The sequence below is a fragment of the Lissotriton vulgaris genome, chromosome 3_1 (genome assembly GCF_964263255.1).
Source record: "Lissotriton vulgaris chromosome 3_1, aLisVul1.2, whole genome shotgun sequence".
Lineage (NCBI taxonomy): Eukaryota > Metazoa > Chordata > Amphibia > Caudata > Salamandridae > Lissotriton > Lissotriton vulgaris.
Genome location: NC_141689.1, coordinates 1,081,246,174 through 1,081,269,492, shown reverse-complemented (window position 1 = coordinate 1,081,269,492; position 23,319 = coordinate 1,081,246,174). Strand labels below are relative to the sequence as shown.

The 23,319-nt window shown below is 43.1% G+C and overlaps 1 protein-coding gene across 1 annotated transcript in view; it reads right to left on the bottom strand.

Moving 5' to 3' along the window:
- Positions 1 to 23,319, bottom strand: part of LOC147727443 (serum albumin-like) — a 217,678-nt gene that overhangs the window by 117,058 nt on the left and 77,301 nt on the right. Inside the window, exon 8 of the mRNA XM_086961515.1 lies at positions 19,479 to 19,693. Within this exon, the coding sequence (XP_086817641.1) occupies positions 19,479 to 19,693 (215 nt within the window). The remainder of the gene's footprint in view (positions 1 to 19,478; positions 19,694 to 23,319) is intronic.

The following is a 23,319-nucleotide window of genomic DNA, read 5'->3' as shown; positions in this document are numbered from 1 at the left end:
CCGTCCACTTGAGGTCATTGGCGTCATGTTTCTCGTTTAGGAAATGATCCACCATGGGGGCATTGGCAATCTTATTTTTTAACCTTGATCTGTGCTGGCAAATGCGGGTGTTGACTTGTTGTGTCGTCTTGCCGATATAGATTTTGGCACAGGGACATTGGAATAAATAAACCACATTCTTGGTTTTACAATTAGAGAATTCTCTGTGGTTCCATCTTGTCCCCTCGTGAGTGAACTCGTCCCCTTCAATGGTGTTGGGGCATACTACACAGGTACCGCATTTGTGGTGGCCTGTGATTGGTTTAAGATTCCACTGAGTCAATAAGTCACATTTACTTTTGGGTAGCGATACATCTGCTCTCGTGATTTGCTGCCCTATGCTTTGTTTTTTTTTGTACGCGAATATGGGCCGTGGGAATGGGCATTCAAGATTGGCAAGTAGATGCCAGTTACTCAAGACGGCTTTTCTCAATTTGTGGGTGTCTGGTCCAAAAGTGGACACACAGACCAATCTGTCAAGAGCAGGCTTAGGTCGAGTTTGGAGAAGGGTTCCTCAGGGGTATAGCGCGCTCTTTTACAAGCGTGCTTGAGTAACTTTTTAGGGTACCCCCTATCTTCCATTTCTTGGCAAAACCTCTCAGCATGGTAGGAGAAATCCTCCAAGTGTGAGCAGTTTCTCCTGATTCGTAACAGTTGCCCGTATGGGAGATTGGATTTAAGATTACGGGGATGCGCACTCTTATGGTGCAAAATGGTGTTTCGATCAGTGTCTTTTTTATACAGGGATGATTTGAGTTCCCAGTCAAAGGATGTCATTTCTACGTCAAGGAAAGTCATCTTAGAATTGCTGTGGGCCATAGAGAATTTAATGTCACCATGCCTATTGTTTAGCCAGTCGTGGAATGCTACCAGTTCGGTCTGGCTCCCCTGCCACAGGAGCCAGACGTCATCTATGTAGCGGAACCACTGGAGGATGTGCTGTCGGAAGGGGTTATTATTCTCAACAAATCTCTCCTCGTATTGTGCCATATACAATACGGCCATTTCCGGCGCATAAGGGCACCCCATAGCGGTGCCCTTGATTTGCATGAAGAACTCTCCGTTAAATGAAAAATAATTCTTCTTCAAAGCAATCTCTGCAAGTTTGATGATAAAGGTTGTGGGTACTTGGTGGGGTCTGTCTCTCATCTCCAGGTATATCTCCATCACCTCCAAAGCTTCTTCCTGGGGAATCTGCGTATAGAGGGAGGAGACATCCATGGTGACCATTAATTGGGTCTCCTCGTCAAATTTGGTCCCCTCTACCTTGAGTAGAAAATCGGTGGTATCTCTCAAATAGGATTTTACCTTCGTCAAGAATGGTTTTAAAAAGAAATCCACATACTGGGAAAGGGGTTCAAGACAAGAATCACAACCAGAGACGATGGGACGTCCTGGTGGATCTTGGAGGCTCTTGTGAATTTTGGGCAAGAGGTATAGGACTGGTGTTCTAGGACTCTTTTTCAGAAGATATTCATACTCTTTTTTGCCCAAAAATCCTTCTTCAAACCTTTTTGCCAATGTTTCTGAAATGAGTCGTTGAATATCAATGACTGGATCTTCATTGAGGCGTCTGTACCAAGTCTGATTATTGACTTGCTGGGTGCCTTCAGCTAGATATTTGTCGCGTGCCCAAACAACTACTGCCCCACCCTTGTCAGCCTGTTTTATGACTATTGAGGTGTCTTCTTTAAGGGATTTCATAGCTGCACGTTGTCTGTGGCCGATGTTTTGATGAACAAAATGTTTTCCTTTTTCAAAGTTGTCAATAGATGACAACAGGACTTGTTCAAAGGCTAAAACTTCTTTTGGGATGTTTTGGTTGGGAACAAAGTTGGACTTGTTTCTTAACCCCGTCACTTCCACATTGGGTGACGGTACATCATTGCAAAAGAATGTTTTAAGGCGGATTTTGCGACAAAACTCAATTGCTTCCAATTTGAGTCTTGTGTAGTCAGTACGTTTGCTTGGCACAAATTTTAATCCCAGATTCAAAACCGAATATTCATCCGGTGTAAGGGATTTAGTAGATAGATTGACGACCGTACTCCCGCTGCCTACGATTTGTACGAGCAGTTCCTGGTCCTCATCTCCCAAAGTTGTTTGAAGCGGGTTTTTGGCTGTTGGCCCTGTTCTAAAAAAGACACCTGTTTTTTTAAAATGCGATTATCAGAGCTCGATGAGTCAGAAGATGACGTTTCCGAAAATGTAGTGAAACGGTTTCTAGACCGGCCCTGGTATGTGGATAACGCTCTGCGAGAGTCCTGTTGGGTATAATAATCCTCTCTTAAAAAAGGATAAACCTGCTCTATCTTGAAGGACTTGGCATCCCTCTCATACTTAGAGGTTTTCTCATTAATGGTGTTATCTTTAAAAACCCTAATGTCTTTTTCTATTTTTTCCAACAATGCTTTAATATAAAAAAATGGAAAAAATAGAAACAGTGGGAAGCTTGAGACAGGTTTGAAAGAATACGTCTGAGGGTGGCACAGGAAGTGATGCAGGGCCGCTACTTGCACTTAATTTACAGCCCCTGGGTATATGAGGTACCATTTACAAGGGACTTATAAGTAAAATAAACATGCCAAACAGGTGTAAACCAACCATGTTTTAGGGAAGAGAACACATGCACTTAAGCTCTGTTTAGCAGTGGTAAAGTGCATAGAGTCCTAAAGTCAACAAAAAGAGGGTCCGAAAAATAGGAGGAAAAGGCAAAAGGTTTGGGTATAACCCTGCAAAAAAGGCCAGGTCCAACAGTGGGTACATTAAAAACGTTTTCTGTCCATGTCAATTAATTTTACTTTCAAAAGTACATTTGATACTTAGAAATCTTAGGCACTGACACACAGAGTGTCTGAAATGTACTGGCCATTCATTCTGAATGTAGAAAGTTCTTTAATTAGGTCCATTTTCTGCAGTTGTGCATGTGAATTTGGAGGCAGGAAAATGGCAGTTATATGGTATTTAGCAGCACATATACAGTGAACACAAATAATAACTTTGTGAGTATTTACAAATAATTGCAGTGCCTATTCCCACATAAGCGGAGTACATCTTTCTTTCCTTCACAAAGATACCCTGTATCCAGGCGAAAAAATATTTATAATATAAGCACTTGGATATTTAGCATAGTAGTCTCAAGAAAAGAACAGTGTGGCTGACCCTGGTCAGGCACCTCAATTTCGCAGTTAACAAATTAGTCCTTGGTATATGCAAAGCGCATCCGTAGCTTGACACACGTATGCTCCACTGTTCAACAGATACCAGACGTTTTTCAAGAAGGGACGGTGCACCAAAAAACAAAATTCAGAGAACTTCCAATATCTGCAATCATTGAATTCTTTATTATTTCAATCTTTAAAAAGCCTCAGCCAACGCCTTTCGTTCCATTGGAACTTTGTCAGGGCTCGATGGTCACTTTAGGTTCAATACAAGGGGTCCGAGGTCATACTAGACCGTATACATTCACATTCTCCATCTTCGCAACGTCTTTGTATAAATACACAAGAAAGGTTGAATCTATTTCATCAGACAGTATCAAAAGTGCCCCAAATCCTGGCACACAAACCTCTAATGTTCATGTTTGAAATTTTGAGGTACTGGGGTTCGAGTTCAGAAAAAAGGAATCAGAAAGGCTGTGGTATTTGATACGACTCGTGGTCCTCCTAGGGCAATATTAATTTTTTTTTTGTTTTTCGAGTTCCCGCTATGACAGCTTGGTTCTTCGACCATATGAATGGTGGGCCATTTTGCCGCGCACATTTGGATATTACAAAATTACTTCCGCTTTTACTGAAGCAGGACCTTATCACTACTGGACCTTTGAGTTTACTACTTTTTTGAGGGGTTATTATTGCCTTCACAAAAGGATGCTTGTTCCAGTCCAGGGAGGACCTGGTCTTGCAGTTGGGACTGGATTGTTCCCATAAGGAACAGGGTTAAGACTAATTTGCATATGTCTGAGCTTGAATTGAAATGGCATGGGGAGCAGAAAACAATGGATTAAGGCCCAGGTCTCTGAACTGGGGTGAATTTTTGACATTGTGCAACATTCTGTTCATCAATTATTCTTTTTGCACTAGCTGGAATCAGTAAAAGTCAGACTACTAATTGTTCGTTTTTTTTTTAAAATAAGGTGCACACGCATGAAACCCTGAAAGAAAGAACCCTGAATCAGCAGCAAGGACTCATTATGAATGTTATACATAATGCAAATAGTATAATAGAAATTGTGACATGGTACAAAATGGAATGTACCTATTTTACCAACATGGTCAATGGTGCTCATAAGAAACAAAGCATTTCTAATTTTTCATTTAACCCTTAGAGTGCAAAGCTGTCCAAATGTTTGATCCAATGTGATTCCCTCTGTGCTCTATATGCTGGTGTTAGGATTCACAGCAATCGGTTCGATAACTGTGAACCATAACTGTGCTATGTTGTGGTTGTGATCTAACCAATGAACTACCAGACTTTAGTTGTGTTTTTTGTTTTTATATATACTTTTGTGTACTGTGACTCTGACCTTTACCTTGTGCTCTGTTTTCCCCACATACAATAGGCTACAAGGGCATTTTACGGCATAGATCAGTGTGTCTGAGTTACAGTCTGACATATACTGCAATCTACTGGGTTTACTTGTCAAGAGAAGTGACAGTGTTTGACCAGTAATCATATTGTCACAATGAATACAATTAAGTAATTTGCGCATGCCTTTATGATTGTGTGCCTGTTCCTTTGGAGAAGAGTTTAAAATCTCACTCAGATTCATTGAGCCTGGTGAATATGCAAACAGGTTTTTCTTTAAAAAAACATTTGGAATCAGGTTCTGTTTGCAGTAATTCATTGTTGGAGAATTTCATGATGAAGACTTCTCGCGACAAGTTTTGTTTATGTAACTGCTGAAGCAATGAGGTATGATCCATCTTATTCACTTGGTGTAAGGCTATGTCCAGTACATTGTCTTGGCCCCATTATTGTTTATGTTGTTCTTGTAAGGTGGAATTTCTTCTATCTTGATTAAATGTAATCCTTTTTATGTGAACATGTGATGTTTCTTTCTGTGATTTTTTATTTTTTTAGTTTGCGTTCCTGGTGCAAGTGCATAAAGGCAGGGGCTGTGCAAAACATTTTTCTTTTTTTCTCTGTTCTTTTTCCTTTACCGTGTTATATCATAGGCACACAGGTTCAGGTGTACAAAATTGTAATTTTTTTTTGACAGGAAGGTATGAGTGGCCTTTCTACTTTGTTTACTTTGGTTGATGCCACCGGGGACGTAATGCTTTAAGGAGGCCTACATCGGGAATTCAAATATTTGCATAAGAAACAACATTTTATCATTTGGGTAGTGGAGGTTTCGCTCCACTCGCTAACTGGGTAGAGGGCAAGTAATGCAGCACTTGATGAAATCATCTTGGCGTAGTTTTTTTTTCATCATTTGCTTTTTAACCTGGATGCGTCTCATACATTTCTAGCATTAAAAAAAGTTGAGGTGAGGCAACACACAAAATCAAATGGTTATAGTATACACAACGCAAGGTACGGTCTTCAGACATTGATTTCAACCGAACAACGAGATTAAGCATGTTGTCTCTAGTGTGAGCAACAAGAATGAAGGTTTGAAACCTAAGTTCCAGCGGCTTGAAGGACTCAAAAAGAATGAGTTGTCCAAGTGGTGGGATGGGGTTACTCTGAAAACGCTACTTAGAAAGTAAAAAAGTCTGCAGAGAACTTAGGGTCCTCACATTCCCAACTTCAATGATCTGGACCTGGATCTACTAAATATGGAAGGACAATTTACATAATTTGTCATTTATCATGATGAGAATTTTAATTCGGCATGCTGATAGAAAATGTACCAAACTCCAAGCTGAGATCAAGGCTCCGGAAGAAGAAATCAGTCAACTTAATCTTACTGAGTCCACCCCTATAAACTATGCTATCTTGAAAGACCAAGTCTCTGCCCATCAAGCATTAGTTAAGAATAGGAAATTAAACAAAATCATGTACAATGACAGTGATTATGCCCATGGCCACATCTTCACCTTTGCAAGAAGGTTTGATGATATACAGGTCACCAAGGGCACAACACCAGTCCCTTCCAACACAGGCAGCAACTCTAGAAATAGTGCCAGCTCAGACGCTTCCTCATTGAATGAACCCAACGCAGAGGGAGGCAAGGAGACTGAAACACAGGGAGCATGTTCCTCGACATTTTTAGAGGAGGTACTCTGATTCAGGATTGGCAACAAAAAACGAAGAGAAAACCCAAGAGAGGGGGAGGAGGAAAAATCATAGACAAGGACCGGGTCTACGAGAATTCAGAGGAAGCAACTGAACAAACGCTAATGTCATTGTTATCTGAACGAAGTACTGTTGATGATCTTGCAGTAAACTTATCGGATTATACGTTGAGCCTGCATAAGAAAAATGTCTTGAATAAAGAAAGGACTTGGATTCTATCCTGTATCCATGGGTGTGTTTCAGAATTGCACGTTGATTTGTTTAAATTTGTGAGAAAAGCTAAGCTGAAATGTCGTTTGTCACTAATTATAATGAGCGTACCACAGAAAGAGCTATTGTACCATCCACATTAGTCATGCTTTCACAAGTCAAAGATGTATCCACACTACTATCTCTTAACTCTAGCAATGAGTCCTCAATAGAGCACGCCCTGGATAGCTTGAACATCCTACAGGACTACACCTGTGACAGTGGTCTACACAGAAGCAGCAGATTCACACCGCAAGGCACACACCTTAACAGCATTGACGTTTTCTTTAAACTTGTTACTGATGACTTACACCACTTAGAGTAGAGGCTCAAGTACAGCCACATGAAATATACCAAGGACAATCTGACGACAGATGAGAGGAAAGCCATCACCAGTCTAAAGAACAATCAGTCCCTTGTAATAAGGAAAGCTGACAAAGAAGGTAACGTGATTATAAACGGAATTGACTATGAGGGAGAGGTAATGAGGCAGCTTAACAACATGGCACACTACTCTAAACTGACACATAATCCATGTGCACAAGCCTCCTCCGTGATTAATACCCAACTTGCGCACTGGAGGGAAGTGGACCTCCTATCGGACACAGAGAAAACGTTTCTCAGCATCAAAAACCCCAGATACCCCTCTATCTATCTTCTACCAAAGATACATAAGAAATTTTGTTTCCTGCCAGGACGTCACATCATCTCTGGGATAGGTTTAATGACGGAGGCACACTCCAAGTTTGTTGACTCTTTCTTACAACCATTAGTAGTCAACTTGCCTATGTATATCAAAGACAATATGGACATATTGAACACATTTGAGGAACCCGATTGGAATGAGACAATGTGGTTGGCCATATTAGATGTAGAATCTCTCTACACCTGCATCAGTTGAGACCTTAGGAAACTGGCCGTAGAACTTTTGCTCTCAAAAGATGAGCAAACCTCTTTGATCACAACACATTGCAGCTTGAAATCCTTGACAACAACTTTTTTCTCTTTGACACAAAGTGGTATAAACAGCAACAGGGGACCGTGATGGGTTTCAAATTTGCCCCTTTATATGCCAACCTCTTTATGGGGTGGATAGAACACACATTCTATTGGTCAGCAGAGCCCAATGAATGAATGAGGCACACCCAGTTCTTGGGCAGTTACATTGATCATTTAGACAGGTACTGGACCAGAGAATATTTTGATTTTCTCAATGTTAACACCCTGAATGTCCCCTTTACTCTAAAAATGTCCCAAACAAGAAAATACTTTTTGGATCTTGAGCTATACATTAATAACAACAGACTAGAAACTACTCTACACAGTATCCTACCCTACTCCAGCTCACATCCACCTTCCACCAAGAACTCCATCCTTTGTGGGGAGTTGTGACGCATCTGCAGATAACTGCAGTGAGGAGGCCAACTTTGCGACACAGGTCAGACTAGCCACGGATAGATTCAAAAGGCGGGGCTATGATCAACATATCTTAGGCTTGGCAGAGGACAGAGCTAGGGATGGCAACAGAAAGGACACACTGATTTGCAAGAAACACAAAACATCTGACCTAGATGATCAAAGGCTCTCATTTATCACAACACACTCTGCACTGAACCATGAGGTTTTCAAAGTGCTTGGGAAATATTGGGCATCACTCAAGGGTGTGCCTGGAGTCAGTAACCTCATTTCAAAGAAGCCTTCTCTTACATTCAAAAGAAGCAGAACCATCAGGGATGCACAGTGTCCTAGCTACACATTACCTAGCAATACATCAAAACCACAAAGTTGGCAATTAAACGCAGTGGCTTCTATACCTGTGGTAGTTGCAACATATGAAGTTTTGTTTGCAATAAGACTACTAGCTTTAGCTACAACACAGGAACATGTTACTTGGTACACTTTATCAACTGTCTCACCAACTGTACTGATCTGTGGATGTGACAAGATCAATATTGGCAGTACTAAAAGGCAGCTCAAGACTTGCATTCAAGAGCATCGCAGGGCATGCCTGAATGGGGACACTACATATGCATTGGTTTCGCATGAATGTAAAAGTGGTGTTGACAAAACTAAATTTCAATTCAATGGCATTGACGTTTCTAAAGGCAACGTGATAGAGGTTGACAGGGAACTTGCACTCAGACGGTTGGAAGCAAAATGGATATGCAATCTCCGCTGAAACACACTGGGTCTCAACACTGACAATGAGATGCATTATTTTTGTGAGAATCTCTTGCAGGGTCCCAAAACACCACATGTCTTTTAACACCTTGGGGTACAGGGATGTACAGGGATGTATTGTGAACTTAAAAAACTGGTATTGCTTTTACCAGGGTTATGACTGCTAACAATGCCGCACCCAAGGGACACTGTAACCTTATTGCTCTGGTTAGAATTCAAGAAATAGTTTATGTGCAGAACATCTGCAATGGTTTCAAATAACACAAATATGATGATATGTTGCACTTGAATGTGTAATCACCTTTTACATATTTTGCCCCCTTTCACGTTTTATAAAAACACCATATTGTGTGACTTTCTGATCTTCACAAGGGCATGCTCATTTCCAGTATTCTATTTTTTCCTTGGATCTTCCTGTTCACCCTCCTGGGTTGTTGCAGCTAACTCCGAATAATACTTTTCTTACTAATTTTTCTGTGGACATGGACGTCTTTCTACTTGTGCAACAGCAGTTAACTATATATGTACACAGGTATTGCTTATTGCCTGCACACCTCTCAACAAATTAAGCTTTTTTAGCCTTTTCCCTATGGTTCATAACATGAATGGTTACTTTATATACTTCTCATTCGCCTTTAACTTTTTAACATTTGGTCAGACAACCTACTACCTAATAAATCGGACTTAATACAGTTTTTAAAATCTTCTCATAGGCACACTTTATCACTTTGTCCATATGGCTGAGATACCCGCCACCCCCTCTCAACACAATCCCCAAAGGAGGGAAACCGGAAACAGTTCTTGAAGTTTTTGGAAGTGGGAGGGAGTGACCCTCCCGGCCGTATTTATTAAAACAAAAAATTATAAACATTTAAACATTAATGTACAATTTCATACCACATTGCGATGTTTGGCTAACCTTAACAGATTCTCTAATACAGAGGTTCTCCTAGCCGAACTAACATCCTACAAAACATTTACTTGAAATATTGAAATTGTACATCCTAACGTTTAAGGGCCAACGGCAAGGTCGTAACCGGTGTCAAGATCCCTAACCAGACATACCCCCCCCACTTGGAGGGGCGACAGCACTGAGGCGTACTCAAGTGCAACTACTACCAATTTCCCTTGACTTGACGGGGGCACTTATCAACTCGACGCCAGTTAAAGGTCGTTCGAAGACTCGTGTGAGGTATCTAGAAGGTATCGTAGACCTCCCCCCAACCCCACACAACTTACCGCATCTGCCGTCGCAGATGTCACTGGCCCCGGGAAATTCCCCAGGAGGGGGCTGTAACCCCTCCTACACAGGAAGGGGCCTTGACCGCCTTTCCTCTTCTTTCGGCGACCCATCCTTAGAAGGGACCGCCTCCCCGTTGAGGGGCCAAAGGCCACCTCCCCCGAGCGCTCCCATCCGTGTTGGGTGACGCCCACTCATAGGGATCTTCCAATTAGTGCTCACCGATCATGACCTTACCGCCCGACCAAAATAAATACGACAAATGCTAACTAAACGTAACTACATTGGCCACTATGACCGAAAAAGCCTGTTTATAAATGGACCTTACACCCGAAGTTCTTTAATCGCAAACTTGTAAAATTAGACCAATCTTTATTACACATTTCAACATCAACACAACACTACAATAACCTGTAAACGAAATAGAATAATTGATCAAATTTATTAAAACCACTGGCTGTCCTCAGGGGCTGGTGGGTGGGTCAAACTTGGCTCTTCGTTCCGTCTCGAGCTCACGTGCAGCGAGGAGGTGCAGCTTCAGAGCACAGGAACAAGAGGATGTCTTCTGGTCTTGCGTCCCTTTTTATCCATCTTCAGGGCGGGCGTAAACCCGCCCCTGCCTGCCCCGAGGGCGTGGCCAGCCGCGTCAGTGTCTAGGCCAGCCCACTCTAGGGCGGGAAAAAGCGCGCCCCGGCTACGCCGCTTCGGTCATACCAGCCGAGACGCGCCTCCCGCCCAAAATGGCTTCCCGGGGGGATCGAGGCACTCTGCCATACGTTCGGGGGGACCGAGTGGTCGCCCCTTTCCATATGGCTGAGATACCCGCCACCCCCTCTCAACACAATCCCCAAAGGAGGGAAACCGGAAACAGTTCTTGAAGTTTTTGGAAGTGGGAGGGAGTGACCCTCCCGGCCGTATTTATTAAAACAAAAAATTATAAACATTTAAACATTAATGTACAATTTCATACCACATTGCGATGTTTGGCTAACCTTAACCGATTCTCTAATACTGAGGTTCTCCTAGCCGAACTAACATCCTACAAAACATTTACTTGAAATATTGAAATTGTACATCCTAACGTTTAAGGGCCAACGGCAAGGTCGTAACCGGTGTCAAGATCCCTAACCAGACATACCCCCCCCACTTGGAGGGGCGACAGCACTGAGGCGTACTCAAGTGCAACTACTACCAATTTCCCTTGACTTGACGGGGGCACTTATCAACTCGACGCCAGTTAAAGGTCGTTCGAAGACTCGTGTGAGGTATCTAGAAGGTATCGTAGACCTCCCCCCAACCCCACACAACTTACCGCATCTGCCGTCGCAGATGTCACTGGCCCCGGGAAATTCCCCAGGAGGGGGCTGTAACCCCTCCTACACAGGAAGGGGCCTTGACCGCCTTTCCTCTTCTTTCGGCGACCCATCCTTAGAAGGGACCGCCTCCCCGTTGAGGGGCCAAAGGCCACCTCCCCCGAGCGCTCCCATCCGTGTTGGGTGACGCCCACTCATAGGGATCTTCCAATTAGTGCTCACCGATCATGACCTTACCGCCACAGGCCGGATAGTTGACCGGCTATCCGGACCCCCCACACAACTCCTACCTAAAGGTCATGTTTCAACGATTTTAACCATGCTAAGAAGTCTCCTAAGAGTAACTCATTCCCCACCCAAGACAAATGCACACCATCCCCCGAATACATACTGTCATCATTAATACAGCTATGAGAAATAGAATGCAATGTCCTGGAACGGAACAACCTACTCACTTTATTGTTAAGCTTTCTAACAGAATGGTTCAAAGCAGGAATAGAGATAGCCCCCCGCCACACCTTTCGTGGAATCAAATGGGACCATGCAATCGTGCACCCCGGAACTCTCCTCGCCAACCAACTTACGGTGGAAAGCATTGCCTCCAGGAGTAGTCGTCTACCGATGGTGACCAAATCATTACCCCCAACATGCACTATAACTATAGACGGCGGTGACCTTGTCCGCCCTAACAAACCCTCGAAAAATTTTTGAAACTGGTCAATACAGAGACCGCCCCTTCCGTAGAAGGACATCCTGTACCCGTATTCCCCAGCTACGTGAATCATGTCACCTGCTTTGAATACGTCTGCGGCACGCCTCACGTATGAGTGGCCCACGACCCACACCTCCTTTTTCACAGCCGGTGATGTCTGACCGCTGGCCCGGTGTAGGGTCGACTGCATAGTCCGCCCCGCCTCGTAGGCTTGCGTAACTGAAAACCAAACAAAAACAAGAAGCGTGAGTACATTATTACAGCTTCACAACATGTGCAACCGCACGTATCTTTTGTAACAATTGGAGGACCAACGCCCCACTCGTTTCACTTGCTCAACATTAAGACCCCTGGCTGTAGCTTCCGTAGCAGCCCCTATCCGAAAGGAATGGGTCCCAAATTCGCCCGGGTTCAAGCCCGCAGCGGCAATTGACATCGCAAGCACCCGCTGAAACTGAAATTTCGTCAGTGGGGTGGCGTCAGCGTGTCTTAACAAAGTCCCCCCCCATGATGCCACCCTTCGTGCTAGGTAATCCTCTAAACACTTTACCGGACACATGGAGGACCCAGGAATCCTGCGTATGACGACGCAGTCACCCATCCCATCTTGATCAGTCTTGGATTTTACAAAGGAGACAGTCATTGTTTCTCCCCTGATCTGAACGTGTTCCTGGCACAAACCCCCTGCCACATCCAGTTTGTTCCTTGTAACTAGTTCGCTTACCCGCATTGCTCCGTGAAATGCTAGCGTAAAAGCGGCTCGGAACAGCACCGCCTCAAACTGAGATGAACATGTGGCCGGGAGTGTGGCCAACAACCGGGACAATCTATCCAAACCTATCGGGCGCCTTTCATCTACTCTGCGACCCTCAAGGCGTTGCCACCCACGCAGCGCTTTCTGTACAACGAAAGACGCTGTTGGGTCCTGGATAGCGTGTGCTCTGGCAACAAAGGAAATGGCAGCACGATGCCTCTGGGCCGTAGCCACCGATTTCCCAGCCCTACGTAAGGACATCAGGAAATTCACTACCCCTTCCTCGTGACCCCAAAGTCGCTCTCTATCACTCCCCAAAAAGGCTAAATAGGCCCGAAACGCCCCTTCGTATGCCTTCCTCGTCCTTGGTGCTAGACTCTCCCACGAGGTGACGAAGTTCGGGGCACCGAGAGACCAGAGAGCTTCGGGAAAGGGTGCCGGCTCTGGGTCCGCTGAGGGGAGGAAACCCGAAAAAGCCTGCATTTGAAAACGAGACAGTGCGTCAGCCGCCTGATTCATCACCCCTGGAACATGTTTTGCTCTGAATAGCACGTTCAATTGCATACATAGTAAAACAATTTCCTTAAGCAGTCTTAAAATCAGTTTACAACGTGCTGCCTGACTATTGATGCACTCGACCACGGTCATATTGTCAGACCAAAATATGACAGAGTGATCTCTGAACCCATCGGGCCATGTTCTCAAGGCCACCAAGATGGGAAACAGTTCCAGGAAAGCAATATTACTCGTCAGACCATTCTCATGCCACCATGTCGGCCATCTTTGTGCCGACCATTTCGAGCCGAAGATGGCGCCAAAACCTATGCTTCCTGCTGAATCTGTCCACAGCCCCAGCTCTTCAGAAGACACGGCTGGTTCGTTCCAGACGATTCTACCATTGAAGTCCGCCAGAAATGCTAACCAAATACGCATGTCCTGGCGGACCTCGGCCGATAGTCTCGTGCGATGATGGCACTCTTTGAGGCCGACCATCGCTTGGGCAATTGAACGTGAAAAGGGGCGGGCCATTGGTATTACCCTCAGGGCAAAATTCAACTGTCCCACCAACTGCTGTAATTGTTGCAGCGTAACTTTTGATGCATTTATACACACTTGCAGCGCAGCCCTGAACTTCAACACTTTCTCAGCTGGCAAACGGAAACACCCTTCAATGGAGTCCAACTCGATCCCCAGAAACTCGAGGCAAGTCGTAGGACCCACTGTTTTACCCGGCGCCAATGGTACACCAAACTGTTTCATTAACACACAAAATTCGGCCAAGGCCCGGCCACATTCAAGATCCCCGGCTGCCCCAAGAAACAGAAAATCATCAAGGTAGTGCATTACATCTTGGAAACCTGTTTTCTTTGTGAAGACCCATTGTAGAAAACTACTGAATTTCTCGAAATAAGCACAGGATATAGAGCACCCCATTGGCATACACCTATCCATGTAATAACAACCCTGAAACATGAATCCTAGGAGACGCTGGTCGTCTGGGTGTACCGGGAGCAATCGGAACGCTGACTCGATATCTGACTTCGCCATCAGCGCCCCGGGCCCCAGGCGATTTAAAATGGCTACGGCCTCATCGAAGGATGCGTACCGCACCGAACACACTTCTGGATCGATTGCATCATTTACGGAAAGACCTCGTGGAGCTGATAAATTATGAATCAGTCGGAACTCACCGGGGTCTTTCTTGGGGACTACCCCTAAGGGGGAACAAACAAAATTCTGGACCGGGGGTACACTAAACGGGCCGGTGACCCGACCTCGAGTCACCTCTTTCCGGATCTTATCCTGTACTACGGTCGTATGCTGCAGGACGGAAAGTTGATTTTTACACTTTTCCACACCTTGAAAGTCCCCTACCGGGATGCGGAAACCATACGAAAAACCGTTCCGCAGCACCCCAGCAGAAGTACGATCCGGGTATTCACTGAGCCAGGGAATCATCGCCAGGGTATCAATTGGGGTAGGTAGAGGCGCCCCTCGGACTATATTAGACCTGTTTGGCACCTCCTCTCCCCCCATTATCACCCGTTCTGGCTCTGCACGAGGCCTCAGGATGGGACGACCCACAACCACTACATTCATGTTTGAATTTACACGATCCCTGGGGTCTAGTACATTTACCTCTGTTGTAATTAAAGCAGAAACCCCTTTTTCCGGTATTGCCTGCAGGTTTCGAGTAATCGTCGGCACCCGTACCTGATCGAAAGGGCGTCCCCGCATATTGCCGGGAGGATTCGCCAACATTACTTCCCACCAACGGCATTTTCAACATTCCTGACTCCTTCATTTTATCCCAAGTCAAGGAATCATAACAATCCCAGGTTAAACTTTTATTATGCTCTTTTTCCTTTCTGAACAGATTATCGTAACAGAACCAATGATTACCCTGGTGCGATGTCGAGTACCCCATGATTCGTGATTGATAGATTGGGAACTCGGAAAGCAACTCAGGTCTACGTTCCCCCAAGATTGATGTAAAGATTCCCCAAGCATTGCCCCAATTGCCGATATTCTCATTCACTTTAAAGGCGGCCATTTTTGCGCGCCAAACACTCGGATGCATGAGATCCTTCTGACTCTTTACATGCTCTACCTCATAATGATCAACAAGCAGTGAGAAAATGTTCACATACTCCCCCGCCCAAATCTTTTCCTTAATTGCCAAAGGAACATGTTGCCCCAACTTTTCTCTCCGAGAGGGTGTTGACTCATCCCTCGCGATCGGCAATGGCCGCTTACCTGCACCTGACGCTGCCTCTGTGGTCGCAATCGTCCCTGGTGTCTTATCCCCTACTGCAGCCGGCACGGGCACCTTGGCTGCTTCCCGTTTCTCACGCAATTGCTTTATCAGCGCCTGCGCATCGACAGCCGTGGCGCCCTCGTTACCTTTTCCCAACCACGCTGCCAATTGTGCTGCCAGCTCAGGCGGCATATCATCCTCGGACACGGGGGTGACCACAACGGGAATTGGATTCCCCTCCTCCGGCACGGGAGTTGGAGCCTCGAGCGGGGCACTGGGACCCGGGATGTCTTCACCCGCTGCCCCCCTCCTGGGCCTCTTGTTTTTCCCTCCCGGAGCTGCTCCCGCCAAAGGACGTTTTGGACCCCTTCCTCATTCTTGTCCACCCGCTTCTTTAGCTCGGACATCTCCTTCATGAGAACACGCAGCATCTGGTCAGTAGTCATGCGCTTTCCCATCTTCTTCGGCATTCTCCAACAAAGTAACTGTAAAACAAACAAGAACGATTAAAACGCTCAAACTTGGCTCTTCGTTCCGTCTCGAGCTCACGTGCAGCGAGGAGGTGCAGCTTCAGAGCACAGGAACAAGAGGATGTCTTCTGGTCTTGCGTCCCTTTTTATCCATCTTCAGGGCGGGCGTAAACCCGCCCCTGCCTGCCCCGAGGGCGTGGCCAGCCGCGTCAGTGTCTAGGCCAGCCCACTCTAGGGCGGGAAAAAGCACGCCCCGGCTACGCCGCTTCGGGCATACCAGCCGAGACGCGCCTCCCGCCCAAAATGGCTTCCCGGGGGGATCGAGGCACTCTGCCATACGTTCGGGGGGACCGAGTGGTCGCCCCTTTCCAGATGCCATGCATTCTTGCATTCTTTCTTATCTAGCAAGCTATTAATACAACTTTCCCACTAGGTGTCACCCTTTTAAACATATCTTTTTATTCAAGTCTAGCGTCAACATTGTCTTCATGCGCATCATGCGCCAATTTCGTTTCGTTTTTCATAACATTGACTCATTTGGGCAGACACTCTTACATCGCTCCTCTTGGAGTCATCCATCCCCTTTTCTAATGATGTTTTTCCAACTTGAACACTTTTTCGTAGCCGCTCTAACATGGCGGTTAGCGCTCTAACCTCAATTGGGCTCGCCTGCTGGAAGCGACGTGCTTGTTTGTGTACGTCGGTTGCCTTAGCAACTGGCAGGATCTTAAACAGCAGCGCAGCGATTTCACTCCATACCACTGCCACTGCTGGACACAGGCCGTCTCTTCACTCAATGGAGGATTACTCAAGTAAGTACTCTTGGACCATGGTTTTTGAACCGCACAAAGGGTATCTTCATGTTATAACTCATCGAGGTTGGTGTTCTAGCCTCTAATGGGCTTTAGTGTCAGTAGTTATGTGTTAGCACATGCACATCTAGTGCTTCGTAAGCACAGTTAGATAATCGCCAAGGGGGGGCATCACTACTTCTCTTGCTTAATTCTGGACACCTTTGCTTTGGGTTGGGGGTGGACATTGCACCGGGTGACTTGTAACATGGCAATTCACCAATTGACACATCTATTTAATGGAAAAATAAAAGAGGAGATAGGTAGTAGTGGTCCCTGTAAGGGAAAATTACAGAACAATCAAAATCAGCCTGTGTCATACACCACAATTTAAGTGTGAATAATTATGTCACTAGAGTTGAATCGGGGTCCTAAAGTGGCCTAAAACATCTACCACATATTAAGGACCAAGCTACACTTTTTTACACCTAGGGTGTTTCTTTCTGGTCTGGGGTTTATCTCACCAGCTTCCTCTCACGAAGACGCCATGCTCACATTATTCTAACAGCAGTCTCTCTTTGGGCTGTATTACCCTTTCATCTTCCTACCTTCACACTTATGCATGGATGTTTCCTCTTTCCACCTCTGTTGTGATTTCTTCTGATCCTTGCATCACGTCAGACTTTGACCGTCCTTCATTCGCCTTATCTTTTACTTGTTCTAATGCGAAACGTCTCCCAATTTGTATATTTATTATTTTTTAATCAAGTGGTTTCTAACCATTTATTATGGTGTATGATATTCACAGCCCTGAAGAAGCCCTTGTGAAGGTTGAAACGCGTTGGCTGTTCTCTACATGTACAAAAAGGATTTTGAAAAAATACATTTCTAGCATTGTTGAACCAGGTTGTGCCAAGGCAATTTACGAACATTTAAATGTCACCAATTTGCATTAGCATGTCTCTCGCTAAATAATGCTTTGTGCAGTACAATAGTATACCTTTCTATTTCTTCTTTTTCTGATTTCTTATTAGAAGTGTCTAAAAGATTTTTGGAGTTCTTGATAATCAACACAGCATTATTGTATATATTGCTTCACAGTAACCCCTGATGAATGGTGGGATCACCAAAATGCATTGGGTATCATCTGGACTCGTTAAGTGTGGGCGTGTTGCTGTAGGTATTGGCCTTATGTTATACAATGCATAACCCCTTTTTTCTCTATGGTGAGCTTCAATAGCACTTTTGTGTTTTCTTCATCCTTGTGCACATTATTCCCTGGAGTGAGTCACGATGGCTGACAGTAACCGAGGTTGGAGTTTTGTCTTGTCTTACTTGGAAGAAGACTCATGAATTGTATGTTGGGATTATGAATTCATAGTTCACTGGGGCCTTTTTCCGTATCACACAGCCATTTTTGCAAATTAGGAGCACCTTGCTGACACAGAATATGGGTGTTTTTTGCATCATTTATTGTTTTTAGATATACGATTTTAATTCAGTAGTATGTGACACATGAGGTTTTCCCATTTCGTATCTACCACTGACTGATAGACTTTGCACATAAGGGCCTCGTTGGCTTTGGTTTCACCAATACATGCTATTGTGCAGAAAGCTGTCTACCTTTCCTTTTCTTCGTTTTTATCTTCTGATTTCTTATAAGGAGTGTCTAAATGTTTTTACAGCTCTTGATAATCAAAAAAAGTGTAATACAGTTTTATTGTATATATTGCTCCACAGTTACCCCGGATGAAGGGTGGGATCACCAGAAATGGATTTGGTATCATCTAGCAAGTGGTGTAGTACAATTTAAGAGATATTGTTAATGTATTCAATGTGAAGTTACATTGTTTGGAAAATCATGAAATGTCTTATGAATAAATCATGTTTAGAATGTGCATATTTTGAATGTAAACCAATATTATTGATGTGCACTTTTTTAAGTTGTGACAAAAAGTAGCATACTGGCACATATAGTTGTGTACTCTGCGTTAAGAACCCTTAGGATTAGCTTGATTTTTTTCAGATTTACTTACGTAGACGGACAGGCTTCACTCCAAAGTAGCACACTCACACAGATTACTTTAGTTGAAAGTTCTTTCATGAGGTCATAGGATTACGTTAATATTTCAGAAAAAGATATATTTTACCATGTCGAATTGGCAACTGCACAGTTAGGCTGAAGTGACAGGCATAAAGTTATGCTGTCACTTTGGTGCTGTCACAATAAATGCTACTGTCCACTAATGACATTCAACTTATAGGCCCTGGCACACATGGTAACATATACTAGGGACTTACAGGTTCATGACATATACCAGTCAGGCAATTAGGGATTAGCCAATTGTACATGTTTTAGGTGTCACAGCACAAACAATGGGTGCTGGAGCAAAGCAGTGTTGAGAGGCCATAAACCATCAGTAAAATCTAGAAAAAATTGGGATGACTATGAAAAATTGTATTTTCTTCTAACCTGGAGTTTAAATTACTCATGTTTTAGACGGAAACACAACACACACGTTTTTCTGTTTTAGTGTCCACAAAATTAGAGATAATGCTAAATTTGATAAACCTGAAAATTCACACTACTTGTTGATTTCTGTATTTGCCATTTGGGAGGCTGATATTCTGCCATCATTTCGGAATCAGGTCCATTATATTGACATGATTATACAAAAATTTAACATTACCAATTATTCATGAACTAATTAGAAAAGAGATGTCTTACTTTGCCAAATGAGCATCACCTTCATCTGCAAAATGTTTGCATACATTAGGGTCTTCAATATATTCACGGACGTGTGGAGATAGGTCTGCTGGTTTTTCATCATTTTCCATTTGGACAATGCATACTGCTCGCTCTAAGATGTCCTTGTCACAGCATTCTTTGAGTTTAACAGATATCTCATCCTTCTTCTTGCACGTCTTGGTAGTAAGTTCCAGCTGTGATAGAAGAGATCCAGGAAGATTAATGTGATCCATGTAATAATCATAGTTTGATCAGCATTTGTCCATATTTGCTGTATTAAAAGTAGCACATAGGTGAAAAGATTATATGCCAGATTATCATGTACAGAAATATTGTCTGGCATACGTTTTGTGCCCCAAACATTGTTTACAAACGTTTCTCCAATTGGGTGTAGATTTTCTATTATTAACTCCAATGGGACTATACCTTTTTAGATTATATTTAGGACAATAATCTGGTACCACACAACAGAAAAAAATTACATTATGTTAGAGAAGTGTAGCTTCCACGTGAAACCAATGGTAGTGTTTCCCATGGAAAGGTAGGATATCCAGGAAAAAGATAGTTTACCTGAAATGATTCTGAGTGTGAGGTTATGACAATTAATATTAAAATAAAGAAGAGGGATTAATGTAATAAACTGAATGTTTTGGCTTGCACTTTTGTTGAGAATCGAGTCAGAAAGGAAAGGCATTTTTCAGGAATTGAAAGAAGACAAGAAGCAACAAGGGAATCATTGGGAATACAATTTTCTTTTCTGAAAAAAAAAACACATGAAAGAAATTACAAATTTACTCAAAAGCACATTGTGGATTTTAATCTTCTGTGAATCCGGATTTGGTAATTTCCACCCTAAATCAAATGTGTTACGATCTTAGGTGCAAATTACACATGCAATCAATTTTGTGAATTGGGGCTGTCATGGACAATTTCTAAGTAGTGCACCACGAGCAGGTATGCTGGTTTCTGAAACTAATCTAACTTCTCTAGGCATTTAAACTCCCTCTACGATCAAAAGCAACAAGGGAGTAGTAACAAGTGGAAAGGCATTGCAGAGAGACACTTGTCCATCTATTGGTGTTAAGGGCACTAAGCAATGGGGCGCAGACAGAGTATCAAGTTTAAAATAGTGACAAACACAAATATCGAATTTTAAATATCGTGATTCAGAAATATCGACAGGAAGAATATCGTGGTCAAGAATATCATCTTGCAAGTAAGAAAAATTGTTTTTGTAAATATGAAAGTTTTTAATATAATTTGCAAAAATATAGTTGTTTAAAATATCGATGTTTGAATTAGTGTTAGGTATTTTAGTATGTATTTTAAAAGTATGTGATTTTTTTTGTTTTAGAATTTGTTTAGTTTTTTTATATATATGTTCCATTTTTAGCAGTTATTAATTTTATCTTAATAAAATTTTGCATTTTGAAGTTCTGTTGTGGGTTGTGGGTTTATGGGGGAATGGGTGGGAGGTAATTTGATTATAATTAATGATTATTTTGTATGTATTAGTATTTTATTTTATTTTGATTTCATAGTGTTAATTGTGGTAATTAATTTATTAATATTTATTTATTATTAGTTGTTAATTATTTTCAATTTATTAATTGTCAATTATGTTAATTGTGTCATTTATTTAGAAGCGGGTTGTGGGTTTATGGGGGAATAGGGTGGGAAATAATTTCAATATGATAAATTAATTATAAGTTGTTATGTGTTAGTATTTATTTAATTTAGATTTTGCTGTGTTAATTGTGGGAGTTAATTTATTATTAGTTAATAATTATTGGCTGATAATTAAATATTAATTAATTAATTTATTGGCAAATATGTTAATTGTGTCATGTTTTTAGGAGCGGGATTGTGTTTATTAGGGGAATAGGGTGAAAAGTAATGTCATTATCTATACTAATATAATAAAGAGAGAGCCCAAACCTTTGAGGTGGGTAATCTCAGGAACCACAGCACCAATCACAACACCCAATACAGCGTTGGAAAGGGCAGTTGCAGCAGAAGGACATAGGCTATGCAGACATCCACCATATATATTTAAAAGGTAAAAGAACCGTGCCAGCAAAGTAGTCCCTTGTGGGCGTGTCTGCGTTGTGCTGTGGGCGTGTGCTAGGGCGTGACAAATGCTGGGGGCGTGTGGTATGTTCCGCCCTTCATGCCATCTCTCATATCGTGTGCTGTGGGCATGTGCTGGGGGCGTGGGCGTGTGCTGGGCGCGGGATTACGGAAAAAAAAGCGAGCATTGTGCCCAATATTTCATTGTTTTTACTTCCCAGGTTCTGTACATTCCGGCTCCAGGTGTCCACTCTGCTCCCTTCAAATACCCCTGCACCTCATAATCATAACCCACCCTTACTCCTTAAAATACCCCAACACCCTTAAACACTAACCGATCCTAACCCTATAAATATCCCTGTACCCCAAAACCCAAACCTATCCCTAAACCCTAAATATACCCCTGTACCCAAAAACCCAAACCTAGCCCTGAACCCTATAAATACCCATGTACCCCAAAACCCAAACCTAGCCCTGATCGCTAAAATACCCCTGTACCCCAAAACCCGAACCTAGCCCTGAATCATAAAAATAACCCTGTACCCCAAAACCCAGACCTAGCCCTGAACCCTAAAAATACCCCTATACCCCAAAACCCAAACCTACCCATGAACCCTAAAATACCCCTGTACCCCAAAACCCAAACCTAGCCCTGAACCCTTAAAATACCCCTATACCCCAAACCCAAACCTAGCCCTGAACCCTAAAAATACCCCTATACGCCAAAATCCATACCTATCCCTAACCCTAAAACTACCCCTGTACCCCATAACCCAAAACTATATCTGAACCCTTAAAATACCCAAACACCCAAAAACATATACCTCAGTACCCCAAAACATATACCCCTATACCCATACTTATCATATCCCACATTAAAAAAAAACATGCCTTCACTATTCATGCATTTACAACGAATTTCGTTGTAAATGTATGCATGGTAAAAGCATATAAAATGTAATGCCATGCGTTATAATGACATTGCGGAGTCATGGTACTTTCGTAATGAAAGTATGCGGAGTGTTGGTATGCGGAAAGAAAGTTGTGTAATAATGGGTGTTTACCCTCTCCCGGTAAGAATATTGGTGGCACGGCGGCCCACATCTTCAGCAACATACTCATATTTTTTCACCACCGATTTGAAAAATGCACAGGTCTCTCTCATTGATGGCCAGCACCGACATACACTTTTAGACACACCTCACCCACAAGTTCTAGAATTGCGAACTTTAGAGCTGGGGAGCTCCGTTCGAATCTCGGCATCAGCTCAACATCCTGTGATTCCAGGCAAATTGCTTTGTCTCCCTGTGCCTACTACAAATGAATGTGTTCTTCTGTAATGTAAATTGTGCTCATGCCATGTTGTCGAGTTCGCGCTATATAATATTGCAAGGAAAAATAAAGTAGGGAAACTCGAGTTCACACACTACTGAACGCGCACTCTTAAGTGCATCAGCAGTGCACTGTGAATCGGAGCGTTTCACAGGTCTGTCACAGATAAGAAATGCTATCAAAACGAAATCCTACAAAACAATATACTACTGGCCGGCAGCAATTCATACCCGCACAACGTCGGGACGGGCTGCTAGTAATAAATGTATTAATATGTTTTATTTATTATTATTTATTTCATTTATATTTTGTAGTGTTAATTGTGGGAGTTATTTTATTATTAAATATGTATTAATTGGTTGTTAATTATTATTAATTATTTAATAAATTAATTTGTAATTAAATATGTTGATTGTGT